Source organism: Haematobia irritans, chromosome 4, assembly GCF_050003625.1.
Source record: "Haematobia irritans isolate KBUSLIRL chromosome 4, ASM5000362v1, whole genome shotgun sequence".
NCBI lineage: Eukaryota > Metazoa > Arthropoda > Insecta > Diptera > Muscidae > Haematobia > Haematobia irritans.
The window spans coordinates 32,815,976-32,834,065 of record NC_134400.1 but is presented as its reverse complement, the minus strand read 5'-3'; the positions used below and the strand labels follow the sequence as shown (position 1 = coordinate 32,834,065).

At 30.7% G+C, this 18,090-nt stretch overlaps 2 protein-coding genes across 4 annotated transcripts in view; both read left to right on the top strand.

Annotated features, from left to right (window-relative positions):
- Positions 1-201: 201 nt before the first annotated feature.
- On the top strand, positions 202-1,666 carry CSN4 (COP9 signalosome subunit 4). Its single transcript, XM_075303302.1, has 2 exons — positions 202-863; positions 917-1,666. The coding sequence occupies exons 1-2, from the start codon at positions 303-305 to the stop codon at positions 1,580-1,582; spliced, it is 1,227 nt and encodes a 408-aa protein (XP_075159417.1). The 5' UTR covers positions 202-302; the 3' UTR covers positions 1,583-1,666.
- Positions 1,667-6,933: 5,267 nt separating this feature from the next.
- The window catches only part of P5CDh1 (delta-1-Pyrroline-5-carboxylate dehydrogenase 1), a 38,015-nt gene continuing 26,858 nt past the window's right edge, over positions 6,934-18,090 (top strand). Inside the window, exon 1 of one of the 3 annotated variants that reach the window (XM_075307518.1) lies at positions 6,934-7,081. The gene's annotated coding sequence lies outside the window, so the exon portion shown is untranslated. Of the gene's footprint in view, positions 7,174-18,090 lie in introns of all 3 variants that reach the window. The other 2 variants (XM_075307519.1, XM_075307517.1) reach the window with 2 other exon arrangements.

Genomic DNA, 18,090 nt, shown 5'->3' with positions numbered 1-18,090 from the left:
TTTGCAGAATTTGCAGTAGAATTGCCTGGGTCAACAATATTACCAAATATTTTAAAATTAAATAAAAAATTGTTTTCTGCTATTAAGATATACGTCTGCTTGTTCTCAGGGTTGCCAACTTTTCCATCCTTTTGTCTCAAATAAATAAAACTGTAACAATGCGATAACGCTACGCTACTTGTATGACTAATCTGGCCTAAGAATGTCATCAGCTTTTGTTTACATTTCTTCGAAGGATATAATCAATTTGCTCTCGTATTGAATAAATCATTGTTATTTGGTATACCAATTTTTAACCAATCATGGTAATAACAGCTAATAATTTACGCAGCCAATTGATGTCTTTGGTTAATTTCTCGGGAACACACAAAGATCAAACGGACCGATATCGCCAGCTCCTCGAAGTTGTACTAACCAATACCGGCAATGAATTGATCGATACTCTCAAACTTTTTGTGGAAGCAATTGTTAATGAGCATGTTAGTTTAGTCATATCACGACAAATACTAAATGATGTTGGAATTCAGTTGAGTAAACTTCCGGATGATGTGTCGAAAGTGGTATCCCACTTCACTTTGGATAAAGTCCAACCTCGTGTAATTTCATTCGAAGAACAGGTGGCTGGAATTCGCCAGCATTTGGCGGATATATATGAACGTAACCAACAATGGAGGGAAGCTGCGAATGTATTAGTGGGAATACCTTTGGAAACAGGACAAAAACAGTACACGGTTGATTACAAACTGGAGACATATTTGAAAATAGCTCGTTTGTATTTGGAAGAAAATGATTCAGCCCAAGCTGAATTCTACATAAATCGGGCTTCATTGTTGCAAGCAGAGACGCATAGCGAAGAGTTACAGGTAAAAATATCTACTTGGGATTTAACACTTAATGTAAATGTTAATCATCTTAGGTCATGTACAAAGTATGCTATGCCCGTGTCCTCGATTATCGTCGAAAATTTATTGAGGCAGCTCAACGCTACAATGAACTTTCATATCGAACTATTGTGGACGAAGGTGAGCGTATGACAGCGCTTAAAAAAGCCTTGATATGCACCGTTTTGGCATCAGCTGGTCAACAACGCTCTCGCATGCTAGCCACTCTGTTTAAGGATGAACGTTGCCAACAATTACCGGCATATTCCATTTTGGAGAAAATGTATTTGGATCGCATTATTCGCCGTTCTGAATTACAAGAGTTCGAAGCACTATTGCAACCACATCAAAAAGCAGCCACAGTTGATGGCTCATCTATTCTAGATCGGGCTGTTTTTGAACATAATCTTTTGTCAGCAAGTAAATTGTATAATAATATAACATTTGTCGAATTGGGGGCGCTTCTCGAAATACCAGCATCGAAGGCTGAAAATATTGCATCCCAAATGATAACAGAAGGTCGCATGAGTGGCCATATTGATCAAATTAGTGGTATTGTGCATTTTGAAAAACGTGAGGTCTTGCCTCTATGGGATGGTCAGATACAATCTCTTTGTTATCAAGTAAATTCAATTATAGAAAAAATTGCAGCTGCTGAACCAGATTGGATGGCGCACACACTAGATGAGGTTAATTCGTAAATTCACTTTATATAAAATATCTAACAATCCCATATACAATAAATGAAAATGAAGCTGGCTTATTCTTTGATTTTATATAATATATATTCAATGTTTTATACAATTCATAGTTTAATGGTACTTGATGCCAAGATACAGGTTGCAATAACCGTCTGATTTTCATGAACTCGGAAAATATCATTTTCGAGGCAGATTTACTGACCGACTTATTGTCGCATCGTTCTTAATACTCTCATTGATGAGCGTTTCTTACTCCAATTGAACATTATCCATAAGAATTCTTTACATCTGTTTATATATCCCCCATACAAATTTATCAACCAATTTGCATAAATCTGGCAAAATCACTGCCATTTACTAACTCATTCAAAATTATTCACACTTATTCACGACACCAGGAATACCGATTTTCGACGATAGCAGAATATATCGACGAACGGAATACCAATTAGTGGCGACAGACGAAAAGCGACGGCGAGGGCGACTTCAGGAATAAGGGTGATTATTTACGAAATATCTTGGACGTGTAGAATATCCGATACACTACCGCCTAATATATAGCAATAATTTATCTCAGGAATAATAGCAAACACCAACCACCAGTGCTATTTTGAGTATATGCTATTTTTGAGTATCGTACCAAATATGAATATATTAACCTTAAAGAGGACATACTTGAGGGCATTGATAAAAGCTAAAAGTTAGCGAATTTGTTATGCACTTTAAATATACTCTAGACCAGTGACATCAGCAATGGGATTTTGATATCACATGTTGATCCGAAAATGAAGGCTTTCCATTGTCTGTATTAGGACCATTTTCTTAATATTGAGTTGTTATTAAGAAGACACCGAAAAACATTTAATTTTACATTTTGGCCATTATCGAAATATTTATACATATTGAAAATTTGCGGAACCCCCTACATTCGCTATGGATATGTTCATTGTTGTTATTGGCACATAGCCACATCTTTTTGCAAACAAACACTAAAAATAAAAATGTTACAATGCAGATAATTGCTATTTTTACACTACAAGATTGCTATAGCAACAAAAAATGTTCGAATAAACATTCATATGTAGGTTTAATAGCTTGCAAATGGCAAGTGACAGACTATCCAGAAGTGATATTTTGCTCATAATGATATTTTAAAAAAATTCCTACACTATTCCACAAATCATTTGTTTATATCTATTCTCGCCACGAAATTGTCGTTCCCGCATCTCATATGGTCAGTGTTGGTTTCATGATTAGATGAATTTGCAAATAAAGTGGAACCTACTTGAAGTGGACACCCACGGTCGCCTAAATTTGGGAGGTCCACTTATGAGAGGTTAATTTTAAGTGATAATATGGCAAACATCTCAAGAGAATTGTCCAGTTTTGAGAGATGTCCGATTTCCCAAGTCTCAAAATATATGACGACTGGTTTAGTATTACGAATTTTTTAAATAAATGCATAAGGGAAATTGATCCCCAAATAGAAAACAACAAATTATTCCGTTCAATTATAACCGGTTGATATCATAGGAAGGGGTCAAATTGGGCTAGACTAGTCATTAAACCAAAATAGAGTTTTTCTAATTTAAAAAAAATATATGAGAAGGGAGATGGTATGCAATGCATACCATATCATGCATATTAATTACTTGTCAACTTTTAAAACATAAAAAATTCTGTGATTAATACCCATATTTAAAACAATTTATTGACAGTTTACCGAATGAATTTATATGGTCAAAGTAGGTTTAATGTTTATTTTAACTTTTTTGAACAAACATGTAAGGAAAGTCTAAAGTCGGATGGGGCCGACTATATTATACCCTGCACCACTTTGACGACCCACATTTTCGATAGCATATCAAATCCGTCCAATGTGTAGGGTGCTATATATAAAGGTTTATGTTTCCATATACATATATTTAAACCTAGCCCGATATGGAAAAAATTTGTTAGACTTCTATAGACTTAAAATTGAAGTCGGCTAATGTCCTGGGGTGGAACAAAATATTAGTTAAAAATATGTGAGACACTTAAATCTAGAGCGATTTTACAAAGAAAATATTGGTATTTTGCCCATTTCTGCCGAAATCAGAAAAACATATATATGGGAACTATATCTAAATCTGAACCGATTTCTTCCAAAATCATTAGGGTTCTATTCTGATCCAAAACCGAAACTTGTGCCAAATTGTAAGTCGATTGGACTAAAACTGCGACATGGACTTTGATTATGTTTTCACAGACAGACGGACGGACATGGCTATATCAACTCGGGGACCGATCCTGAGCAATATTACCAAAGACACCATGTGTCTATCTCATCTCCTTCTGGGTATTGCAAACATATGCGCTAACTTATAATACCCTGTTTGAAGGGATTATTATAGTTTTGTTTTTTAGTTTTCAATGAGAAATACAATGGCATGTTTATAAGTTTACTATTTTATATTTATTGTACTTGAATTATATGTTATATGTTATGTTATATGTTATAGACAAAGTTAATACACAAATAAGCAAAACATGTAAAATATCAGATCATGAAGCCATAAACATAGATATTGAGTACAATAATGAAGTGAACATAACTCAATGTAAAGAGATAGAAAGTTTTAAATACAACAAAAATACAAACAAAAATAATTTAATAATTACTTTATAGACAGTATTAAAACTATTCGTGATAATATAGATAATATACAATAGGACTGTTTTCTTTTAGCACTGGATATGCTAAGCCGTTAAGGACTAAAAGAAAACAGAGTACTCGTTTATCCAGGACATCTCCAAAAATATGCAACACTGTCATCAGCTGTTTAAAAACAATCACAGAAAAGAAGTGAAATCTTGCATTTTTAATGTATGAAATGCTCCAAATAGTAATAAATATTTACTGCTGCGATTATTTATGACACTGTATCACTTTGAATTTCATGTTTTTCGATAAAATAGTCACAATAAATTGCTATTGTGAATCGAAGAAGCGTCACTTTATCCAAATACAATCTGGCAATATCGGCGCGACTTGCACTGATGAGATGTTCTGGATAGAACACCAGTGCAACGATGTTCTGGATAGCCCATACAAATGTTGCATCCAGTGCAAAAAGAAAACAGCCCTAATATGTGAACCACATTAATTTGACAAATTCCAAATTCATTTTTCGTGCAATAAATATACAAGAATTACTAAGCATATGTTCTAGATTAAAAGCAAAACCAGATTTCAATAAAATAAATATTAAAATGATAATACATGGGACAAAACTGGTTATATTTTATTAAAAATTATAAACAAATCACTTGAGACAGGCGAATTTCCCGCAAACTGGAAAAAATCAATGGTTACACCAATAGAGAAAGTTTCTAAAACAAAAAAAATGTGTAGAATACCGACCAATTAACACGCTAAAAACTTGCGAAAAAATAATAGAAAAAATAGTTCATGAGCAACTTGAAAAATATATGGAAGAAAATAATCTGTTCTCGAAATATCAATCTGGATTTCGAAAAAACCACTCTTGTGAAACAGCTGTAAACTATGTAATAAATAGATGGAAGAATATAGAAAAGAATAAGAAGATTATGGCACTATTTTTAGACTTTAAACGCGCATTTGAAACCATTGACAGAGAAATACTAATACAAAAATTGTTTAACTATGGCATCCAAGATAAAGAACTGAAGTGGTTTATATCATATCTTGAAGGAAGAAAACAAGTTACAAAAGTTAATGGTACACGATCTGAAGTTGTGAGTAATGACTTTGGGGTCCCACAAGGATCAGTTCTAGGAGCATTGTTATTCATTATATATATAAATGATATGCCAAATATACTAAATAAATCGGAGATTATACTTTATGCGGATGATACACTAATTTTTACAGAGGCAGAATCAAGCAACGAATGTTATGACAATCTTGTATATGATATAAATATAAATATTTGGTTAAAAATAAATAAGTTAAAGTTAAACGAATCAAAAACTAAAATAATGGAAAAAAACATGGAAAGTGATAAAATATTTAAAATAAATGATGAAACAATCGAAAAAGTTAAATATATTAAGTAAAATTTAAATATATTAAAATTTAAAGACCATGTCGTTTACATATGTAAAAAAATTGGTTTCTTTAGACGAATTAGGAATCAAATATCAATAAACACAGCAATAAATGTATATAATACAATAATTAAACCATATTTTGAATACGGGTCAACAATTCTGTTTACTTGTTGCACTAAAACACAAATTCAAAGGCTGCAAAAATTACAAAATAAAGGAATGAGAATAATACTAAAAGCAAATAGATACACAAACATAAAGTGGATGCTGAATACGCTACAATGGCTGGATATTAACCAAAGACTTCAATTCAACACGATAATATTTATACAAAAAATGCGAAATGGAAACAACGCACCACAAATTCAATACGTCTCGGATGCACAACCCTATATGTTACGAAATACACACAATTTTAGGCTGAGAAGACTGGAAACCGAAAGAAAGCAAAGATCACTATTTTACAAAGGGCTACAATTATATAATAGTATACCGAATTGTCTTAAAAATGAAACAAATTTTATGCGTTTTAAATCTTCTTTTAGTCAATTTGTTAAAATAAATTCAAGTTTGTAAGAATTTATATAACTACAATGAATATTTTAAACTATTAATAATACTACTAATTATTAAATTAATTATATAATAACAATAAATAAAAATATTTATTATTAAATAAATAAAAATAAAATAAAGGTAAAATAAATAAATTTATTTACAACTTATTATATAAACTAAATTTACATAATGTAAAAAGAGGTGCCGGGTATCAAAGAAAAGTTTTTTTGTTCTTGTCTGCTGTTCTATAATAACAATCTTTTTTGCTGTTTTAGCAAAAAACTGCATTTATTTGTCTTCCGAAAAAACCCTCAGTGTTTGCTATTAATAACATTTTATCCTATAAGTGCTCTTTAATAAATGCAAAATTTAATAAATGAAAATAAAACAGTTAAAATAGCTGTAATTCGTCTATTGAAAATTGACAGAAATAAGTGAACTTCTACCTTTACATATTTTACCATGGCACATCCAATAAGTTTTTCAGTGCACACATGTGACGTTCGAGAAAATCAAGGTAAAAAGATAAACGATAAATACATGTATCATCCCCCCTTAACTACATAGAATTTTGTTTTTATCCAGACAGGCCCCCACACAACATACAATTGATTATTCTCTGAGAACAAATGCAAAAAAAAGAGACAAAACAAACGAGCAATTGAAAAGTGACGGTGGTGGTTTTGGGGTTTTTTTTCGGTTTCATGTTAGAGAGCATGAGCAAAAACTGCTGATTCCGACTGCAAAACACGATGGCAAAGGCAACAACACGAATTTGAAGATACAGCAAAATACAATTCAAATAGAAGTCAAATAGTCTCGAAATTTAATTGCGCGAGTGTCGCGGTGCGGCGGTTGCAGTAGTAAGTGAGTTGATGAGTGCAGTAGCAGCAGCATTCTTCTACTAGATATATATTTATAATAAAATTGAATCGATTTTTAGAAAAATAACACCTGAAGTAAGTGCCAAGAAAATTAAGAAAAGGCTTATTCAACGAGCTAAAAAGTAAATTCGCGAAGCAAAAAAATCAAAAATAGATGAAACAAGACAACTTTGTAAAAAAAAACACTTGGGATAACGTTAAAAACGGCAAAAAAATAATGAGTTGAAAATTGCGTAACCTCAGTAGCGTAACAGAAAAAAAATTCATAATTACATGAAAATATGGCTAAAATGAATCAGAAAAAGTGACTAGTATAAGAACGTTCTAAGAACAATATTTTTTTTTTAATATAAACGGGATAAAAACTAGTTATTATATTAAAACTAAGAGCATCACTTGGCAAAAGCTCGACAAAAACAGAAATTAAAAAAATCTACCTGAATCCAATTGGATTTAATAATAAGTTATTATATTTCTTTGTCCAACAATTGTGGTGCTTAAAAAAAAAAAAAAAAAACAAATTTTACCAACACAATAATTTTGCCTGCGAAATCTTCGTTTAATTAACATGAAAACCTACCAATAACAACACTACATTGGGTTCTTTCGAACAAGCATTAAAGTGAGAATAAAAAAAACAGTGAACTTCGTCGTTACTGTCTTGGATAAAAAAATTACAGAATTGACTTTGTGTCTAAGCACAAATATAGCGATTGGCGGTAGGCGATGTTACGTATATCTCTTAAGGAAGATGACGCGGCATTTGTTAGAATTTATTATATCTACATGGCTTATCTTCTATTCGCCGTTTTCATTTTCTATTATTAAAACAATTATTGACACTAATCTTTTTTATATTCTAATTTTTACATGAAAACCCAAAGTCGTTCGTCAAATATTAATCTGCTCTATACAATAAAAACTATAATAGGTTACTTTGCCCAAAGACAATAAACTCTAGGAAGATATGAAATTGGCTACCGTGTTAGTTTCATACTCGAACCAAAAGCGTATACGACAAGTATTGACATAGCATTAAAATGCAAATAAAAAGAATTTAAGTGCACGAAATAAATTTCCTTAAACGGGAAAATGTAATTTTTTGTTCCTAAAATTGAACATTGTTTCATTAAGAAAATTAAGTTTTTCATTAAAAAACAAAAAAAAAAAACGAAAAACAAATAAAAAAATTACAAACATGTATGGCGCAAGCCAATTTCCTATCTTCCTAAAGTTATTATCTTTGACTTTGCCTATCCACAGTGATGTTTATTTGCTATTGACTACTGTGTAACAGGGATGGAAAATGCAGTACTGTAGTACTTTTTTCACCCTGGTCAGTACCGTAGTACCCCCTCGAATGATTAGTACCAGAGAATGAAGCCGACCCATTTTTGTCGGCGGCGGCTGACACTAAATTTTTGTCTCCGGCGGCGGCTTGACGGCTAAGCCGATATAGATTTGTCCATTCGGCGGTGGACAATTATCCATTATAAAATCAATTTGAAGTTATTCGAATGGTAATGAGATTAGTTGTACAACCAATCTTACAATCAAATTTACATTGACTTCAAATTTTCTGAGCAAATTTTTTTGCAAAGTTATTATAGCAGTGTGAAATAGATTGATTGTGGGTGGAAGGTTCAAAATTTTGGAATAAAGTACGACAATTAGTAATACATTTTTAAATCGATATTTTTGATTAATTGGCGGCTAAATTTGAGTCGAGATGAGTCGATATATTCGGCGGCGGCGTCGACTGGTCAAAAATCGTCGGCGCCGACTGAAATCGGCGGCGCGACTCGGCGGCTTCATTCTCTGATTAGTACCTTTTGAGTAGACATTTTTGAGCCGATATCAGATTTATGGTACAATAGTTTTGACAAAATATTTTAATATTTGAAAGTCTTTAACAAACGTATTTGCTAATAGTCCTTTACAAATTTAGAACAACAGAAAAGTTCATGCTGGAAGAAATATTGTCAAAATTTTTTCTTTTTTCTTTTAGATTTTTTATTTTTTGTTTATTTCTATAGAAAATTTTGTCAAAATTTTATTTCTATAGAAAAATTTGTCAAAAGTTTATTTTCAAAGAAAATTTTTTCAAAATTTTATTTTCATAAAAAATTTTGTCAAAATTTTATTTCTATAGAAAATTTGTCAAAATTTTATTTCTATATCAGAATTTTATTTCTATAGCTAATTTTGTCAAAATTTTAATTCTATAGAAAATTTTGTGAAAATTTTATTTCTATAGAAATTTTTGTCAAAAGTTTATTTCTGTAGAAAATTTTGTCAACATTTTATTTCTATAGAAAATTTTGTCAAAATTTTATTTCTATAGAAAATATTGTCAACATTTTATTTCTATAGAAAATTTTGTCAAAAATTTGTTCCTTTAGAAAATTTTGTCAAAATATTATGGCTCGACTCCACAGCCGTGCTCTAAACAATAAAATCTATAATAGGTTACTTTGCCTATTAACAGTGATATGTTTATTTGCTATTGACTACTGTGTAACATCATTTAATTTGTTATTTTTTCACATCTGTCCCACTTTTCACGTTTTGCTCTATTCTATTCTTCTATACTTTTATCATTGTTGCTGGGGTTTACATTTGTTACATTTGAATTTTTTTGTATCGTAAAGAAGGTTTCGCAACATCGCCCAAAGGATTTAGTAAGTTAGCAGCCACCCCCTTAATTTGGTGGGAGAAACTATGCTAAACAATTGCAACACTGTTTTGAATGCATGCAATAGATGATCATCATTTTCTAAAAAATCATTACGTTTGCTGTATCATAGTTCTCCATTGTTGAAATAGCAAACTTTTTGTTTTGCATATTATTGTTCTAGCAAATGAAACTGTTTTCCTTTTTCAAGAGACTGAAATTGCTGAAACAACCAACCGACTAACAAATTTCTTTGGGTGTACGATAACTTTTCCAGCAAACCTGACTATTTTCACTTTTTCAGTAGGTAATGCTGAAATATCCACCTTATTTGAGGACTAAGACCAGCGTTGCCACAATGAACTCTTATTCTCCAAAATTGACCGGCGGATCTAAAAAATTATATCCAATATCGATAGAGCTCTTCAAGCCCTTTCATATGGTGTATGAGTCATTGTGGGACAATTGTCCATGTGGCCACAATAGTCACGTGAGTCCCATCCTCTCAAAAAATTGTGCCGAAAAACTCAATTTTCTGCAAAATTTTGAGACATATGTGTGAATGTAGCTGTGCGTGATAATGCCACAAGTGCGTGGTTTAATTTTAGATAAAGTAAATTGGTAAGGAAGACCATTTAATATTTTTCCTGGTGATCACAAAATAAATCTATCATTGGTTAGGGAAGAAAATACCTCTGTTAACTCGTTACAGTGCTCTGTTATCTCCTTTATGAAGCTCTGTTAACTAATTAACAGAGCTCTGCAAAAAAAAATGGTTTGTGTCTGTGCTAACTAAATTCGGAATTTATCTTTACGCACATAAATTTTTATTTCTATTCAAAATTTTTGTTTCTATAGAAAACTTTGTCAATATTTTATTTCTGTAGAAAATTTTGTCCAAATTTTATTTCTATAGAAAATTTTGTCCAAATTTTATTATACCCACCACCATAGAATGGTGACGGGGGTATAATAAGTTTGTCATTCCGTTTGTAACGCATCGAAATATCGATTTCCGACTATATAAAGTATATATATTCTTGATCAGGGAGAAATTCTAAGACGATATAACGATGTCCGTCTGTCCGTCTGTCTGTCTGTCTGTCTGTCTGTCTGTTGTAATCACGCTACAGTCTTCAATAATGAAGCGATCGCGCTGAAATTTTGCACAAACTCGTCTTTTGTCTGCAGGCAGGTCAAGTTCGAAGATGGGCTATATCGGTCCAGGTTTTGATATAGTCCCCATATAAACCGACCTCCCGATTTGGGGTCTTGGGCTTATAGAAATCGTAGTTTTTATCCAATTTGCCTGAAATTAGAAATGTAGAGGTATTTTATGACCATAAAGGGGTGTGCCAAAAATGGTGAGTATCGGCCAATGTTTTGGTATAGCCCCCATATAGACCGATCTCCCGATTTTACTTCTTGGGCTTATAGAAACCGCAGTTTTTATTCAATTTACTTGAAATTGGAAATCTAGAGGTATTGTAAGACCACAAATACGTGTGCCAAAAATTGTGAGTATCGGTCCATGGTTTGGTATAGCCCCCATATAAACCGACCTCCCGATTTGGGGTCTTTCGCTTATAGAAACCGTAGTTTTCATCCAATTTGCGCGAAATTGAAAATCTAGAGGTATTTTATGACCATAAAGAGGTGTGCCAAAAATGGTGAGTGTCGGTCCATGTTTTGGTATAGCCCCATATAGACCGATCTCCCGATTTTACTTCTTGGGCTTATAGAAACCGCAGTTTTTATTCAATTTACCTGAAATTGGAAATCTAGAGGTATTGTAGGACCACAAATACGTGTGCCAAAAATTGTGAGTATCCGTCCATATTTTGGTATAGCTCCCATATAGAGCGATCTCCCGATTTGGGGTCTTGGGCTTATAGAAACCGTAGTTTTTATCCAATTTGTCTGAAATTGGAAATCTAGAGGTATTTTAGGACCATAAAGAGGTGTGCCGAGAATGGTGAGTATCGGTCCATATTTTGGTGTAGCCCCCAAATAGTATCAATTACTATTTTTTAAATTAAATTGACTAAACCAGACTAAACAAAATAATAAAGGAGCTTTAATTATTCAACTAAATCAAAAGTTCAACCACAGATTTATTTTATAAATACCAGATTAAAAACATTGCCATCGGCAACTGCTACCACAACCAAAGTAATTCGATTGTGCATGAAAATCTTTAGCGGGACTTTCTGCTGTGTATATACTTGTTTAATTTTTAGAAAAATGTAAAATCGTAAATAGGTTTTCAAATCCTGGGGGGGCTAAAATTTTTCTGGGGGGTCTAAGCCCCCTCCCCAGAGGCCTTCCTACGCTTATGGTCCCCATATAAAACGACCTCCCGATTTGGGGTCTTGGGTTTATAGAAACCGTAGTTTTTATCCAATTTGTCTGAAATTGGAAATCTAGAGGTATTTTGGGACCATAAAGAGGTGTGCCGAAAATGGTGAGTATCGGTCCATATTTTTGTATAGCCCCCATATAGACCGATTTCCCGATTTTACTTCTTGGGCTTCTAGAATCCGAAGTTTTTATCCTATTTGCCTGAAATTGGAAATCTATAGGTATTTTCGGGTCATAAAGAGGTGTGCCGAAAGCGGTGAGTATCGGTCCATATTTTAGTATAGCCCCCATCAGAACGATCTCCCGATTAAACTGCTTGGGTTTCTAGAAACCGTAGTTTTTATCTGATTTGCCAGAAATTGTAAATACTGATCATGAAAATTGTTTGAAACTCAATGTAAAATTTCCAGATTTTACTTCTACAGATTTAAGATTTCAAATCAAGACGTTATTTTATATTTTTCTTGCACACTTACAAGAGATGTTAATGATTCCTCTAAAACTCAAGCAAAAATGGTTCTTATAAATCCAGAATCTGATATAGTCCTCATAGGTGAAATCTTTAAATTTATTTTCGGGAAGTGTCCTCAAGTCCTCTAGCCCTCCTGAAATTTCAAAGGAAACCCTAATATCTGGTTCATGGTGGAGGGTATTTAAGATTCGGCCCGGCCGAACTTACTGCTGTATATACTTGTTTTTATAGAAAATTTTGTTAAAATTTTATTTCCATAGATTTTTTTTCAAAATTTTATTTCTATAGAAAATTTTGTCAAAATTTTATTTCTATAGCAAATTTTGTCCAAATTTTATATCTATAGTAAATTTTGTCAAAATTTCATTTGTATAGAAAATTTAGCCACAATTTTATTTCTATAGTAAATTTTGTCACAATTTTACTTCTATAGAAAATGTCGTCAAAATTTTATTTTATTTCATTTCTATAGAAAATTTGTCAAACTTTTATATTTTAAGTTACCGCAAAATTTTATTTATATATAAATTTTCTTTTTTCAAAAATTTCTTCCTACACAAAATTTTGTATCTATACAAATTTTTTTTAAGTTTATTTCTGTACAAAATTTTGACAATTTTTTTATAGAAAATAGTGTTAAATGTTTATTTCTATAGGAATTTTTGTCAAAATTTTATTTCTACGGAATACTTGGTCAAATTTTTATTTCTATTTATACCCTTCACCACTACTGTGGTACAGGGTATAATAAGTTTGTGCATTTGTATGTAACGCCAAGAAGGAAAAGTCTGAGACCCATCGTTTAGTATACCGATCGTCTTAGAATTAAATTCTGAGTCGATTTAGCGATGTCCGTCTGTCTGTCTGTCTGTCTGTCTGTCTGTTGATGTATTTTTGTGTGCAAAGTACAACTCGTAGTTTTAGTCCGATTGTCCTAAAATTTGGTATAGAGTCCTGTTTCGGCTCGAATACGATCCCTATTGATTTTGGAAAAAATCGGTTCAGATTTAGATATAGCTGCCATATATATTTTTCACCGATCTGGTCATAATTGGCGTGTATATCAACCGATCTTCCTCAAATTCCGTACATCCGAATATTTTATGAGTCTCGAAAAACTTGCAAAATATCATCCAAATCGGTTCAGATTTAGATATAGCTCCAATATATAGCTTTCGGCCGATTTACACTCCTTCGTCCACAGAGGCCAATTTTTTGCTCCGATTTAGTTGAAATTTTGCACAGGGAGTAGAATTAGCATTATAGCTATGCGTGTCAAATTTGGTGAAAATCGGTTCAGATTTAGATATAGCTCCCATATATAGCTTTCGCCCGATTTACACTCATATGACCACAGAGGCCAATCTTTTACTCCGATTTAATTGAAATTTTGCACAGGGTGTAGAATGAGCATTGTAGCTATGCGTGCCAAATTTGGTTGAAATCGGTTCAGATTTAGATATAGCTCCCATATATAGCTTTCGCCCGATTTACACTCATATGACCACAGAGGCTAATTTTTGCTCCGATTTAGTTGAAATTTTGCACAGGGAGTAGAATTAGCATTGTTGCTATGCGTGCCAAATTAGGTTGAAATCGGTTCAGATTTAGATATAGCTTCCATATATATGTTTTTCTGATTTCGACAAAAATGGTCAAAATACCAACATTTTCCTTGTAAAATCGCCACTGCTTAGTCGAAAAGTTGAAAAAATGACTCTAATTTTCTTAAACTTCTAATACATATATATCGAGCGATAAATCATAAATAAACTTTTGCGAAGTTTCCTTAAAATTGCTTCAGATTTAAACGTTTCCCATATTTTTTTTTACTAACATTGTGTTCCACCCTAGTCCATTAGCCGACTTAAATTTTGAGTCTATAGATTTTGTAAAATAGACATCAAATTCTGTCCAAATCGAGTGATATTTAAATGTATGTATTTGGGACAAACCTTTATATATAGCACCCAACACATTTGACGGATGTGATATGGTATCGAAAATTTAGATGTAGAAAGTGGTGCAGGATATAATATAGTCGGCCCCGCCCGACTTTAGACTTTCCTTACTTGTTTTTCTATAGAAAATTTTGTCAAAATTTCATTTTTATAGAAAATTTAGCCAAAGTTTTATTTCTATAGAAAAATTGTATTTCTATAGATTTTTTTTAATTTTATTTCCAGAGAACATTTTTTCAAAATTTTATTTCTATAGAAAATTTTGTCAAAATTTCGTTTCTATAGAAAATTTAGCCAAATTTTTATTTCTATAGAAAAATTTATTCTGTAGAAAGATTGTATTTCTATACAAATTTTTTATTTCTATAGAAAATTTTGCCAAAATTTTATTTCTTTAGAAAAATTTTATTCTATACAAAAAGTGTATTTCTATAGAAAATGTTTATTTCTGTAGAATTTTTTTTTTTTAATTTTATTTCTATAGAAAAATTTGTCAAAATTTTATTACTATAGAAAATTTTGTCACAATTTTACTCTATAGAAATGTCGTCAAAATATTATTTGTATAGAAATTGTATAGAAATGTATTTCTATAGAAATTTTTGTCAAAATTTTATTTCTATAGAAAATTTTGTCAAAATTTTATTTCTATAGAACATTTTGTCAACATTTTATTTCTATAGATAATTTTGTTAAAATTTTATTTCTATAGATAATTTTGTTAAAATTTTATTTCTATAGATAATTTTGTTAAAATTTTATTTCTATAGATAATTTTGTCAACATTTTATTTCTACAGAAAAATTTGTCAAAATTTTATTACTATACAAAATTTTGTCACAATTTTACTCTATAGAAATGTCGTCAACATATTATTTGTATAGAAAATTTTTCAAAATTTTATTTCTATAGAAAAATTTGTCAAAATTTTATTTCTATAGTCAATTTTGTCACAATTTTTCTTCTATAGAAAATGTCAAAATTTTATTTCTATAGAAAATTTTGTCAAAATTTCATTTCTATACAAAATTTTGTCAAAATCTCATTTCTATAGAAATATTGTATTTCTATAGAAAATTTGTCAAACTTTTATTTTATATTTTAAGTTACCGCAAAATTTTATTTATATATAAATTTTCCTTTTTCAAAAAATTCTTCCTACACAAAATTTTGTATCTATACAATTTTTTTTTAAAGTTTATTTGTGTACAAAATTTTGCCATTTTTTTCTATAGAATATAGTGGTAAATGTTTATTTCTATAGAAATTTTTGTCAAACTTATTTTTTCTACGGAAAACGTGGTCAAATTTTTATTTCTATTTTTATTCTATAGAAAATTTTGTCAAAATTTCGTTTCTATAGAAAATTTAGCCAAATTTTTATTTCTATAGAAAAATTTTATTCTGTAGAAAGATTGTATTTCTATAGAAATTTTTTATTTCTATAGAAAATTTTGCCAAAATTTTATTTCTTTAGAAAAATTTTATTCTATATAAAAAGTGTATTTCTATAGAAAATGTTTATTTCTATAGAAAAATTTGTCAAAATTTTATTACTATAGAAAATTTCGTCACAATTTTACTCTATAGAAATGTCGTCAAAATTTTATTTCTATAGAAAATTTTGTTAAAATTTTATTTCTGTAGAAAATTTTGTCAAAATTTTATTTCTGTAGAAAATTTTGCCAAAATTTCATTTCTGGAGAAAATTTTGTCAAAATTTTATTTCTATAGAAAATTTTGTCAAAATTTTATTTCTATAGAAAATTTTGTCAAACTTTTATTTCTATAGAAAATTTTGTCAAAATTTTATTTCTATAGATAATTTTGTTAAAATTTTATTTCTATAGATAAATTTGTTAAAATTTTATTTCTATAGAAATTTTTGTCAAAATTTTATTTCTATAGAAAATTTTGTCAAAATTTTATTTCTGGAAAAAATTTTGTAAAAGTTTTATTTCTATAGAAAATTTTGTCAAAATTTTATTTCTATAGATATTTTTGTTAAAATTTTAGCAAAATCCATTGGGTCCGACCATCGGACCAAATTTAAAAATTAATAATTTTTTTGCACCAATTTTGGTCCCATCGGACCAAACCTGACTAAGACTTTCTTTTGAAAATTGCAAACCATGGTATCCAATTTTTTTAACTCAAGGGCGCCAAACAAAAAATTTGCTTTGGTTGAAAAAAATAGTGATATTGGAACCAGAAAATTTAAAAAAATTTATTAAATTATTTTGTATTTAGGGAAATACTTATTTATTCGATTTTCGAAGCCAATATATTGAAATTACATTGAGATCTCCTTTTTAAATATGTTCTCTGTGGCTATAGTTATAGCCATGTCGAACTATAAACTTATACGTGCTTATCAAATTTCATAAAGGATTTTACAATTGAGGGTTGTACGAGGACGTCATTTATTATACAAGAAGAAGTGGTTGTCAATGATCTCGAAGCAGAAGCTTAATGTGTTGGGTATATATTAGAGGTGTGCGCGTGACACGAAATAGTCATGAGTTTTTAACAAAATTAAAAACAAATATGTCGTGCGTGAATGTGAGAGAAATATAAATTCGTTTCATAGATGTAAGCAAATAAAAAATCTTCAAAATCACGCTGAAAATTTAATTTTTGCGCATATGCTAATCATGCATGGCTATTTTAGTTACTTTTTCTCATTCCTAGTTTAAAAATGCCTAAAGTCTCGTAAATTTGTCGTCTGTTATGGAAACTGTCTTGAATCGTGGTGAAACGTGTGTATTTAAATTTCTCTCACGCGCACATCTCAAGTATAAATTATTTTTTCTACTACTCTTATGCAGAATAGAGGAATATTTTTATGTAATGCACTTTCATTTGTGTTCCTCATTGTGGCCGTGTATGAATGCTACATTAAAGACCCACATAAAAATATGGATGTATGTATGGCCTGCGCAACAAAAACCATCGGACTACTGTTTAAAGAAGATAAATGACACTTCTATATATTCTTGGGGGTGAAAAAAAATTAATTCTACACATAAAAGAAAATGTCAATACAGCCATCAGGAAAGTTCGCTAGTTATGCAGTTTTAGTTTGCTAATAAAGGGAAAATAGTCTCTTTCGGGTAAGGAAGGGTTTGTTTTTTTAATATATGACATATTTTCAGATCTTTTAACATAATCTAGTTTGACAGATATATCAGTTTGATCTTCGTTCATGGTAACTTTTTTCGGTTCATGGTAACTTTTTAATTGACCTGTTGTCAGAAATATATCATGCATTTGTCCCAAAATCTGAATTATTCTCAAATTAAGACATGAATATGCCATGAACATGAACATGAAATTGCCGATAAAACTCGATGGCGTTAAGAATATTTGAGGCTTGAATTATGGAAAAAAAACATTTTTGGTTTTTGAAAATCTTTCGGCTAACATTTTAAAGCCTAACCCATCGACTTTTTTGTGTGAGTGTACATCTGAGTGGTATGAATATTTGCCTACATGATTGACTACTTGAGTTTGTTCCAAGAAAT

What these genes read in the sequence shown, in the direction of transcription:
- CSN4 (XM_075303302.1), top strand. Translation starts at nt 303, where the DNA reads ATGGTAATAACAGCTAATAATTTACGCAGCCAATTGATGTCTTTGGTT. An exon ending in CGCATAGCGAAGAGTTACAG is followed by an intron (nt 864 to 916) that starts GTAAAAATATCT and finishes TAATCATCTTAG; the next exon opens with GTCATGTACAAAGTATGCTA.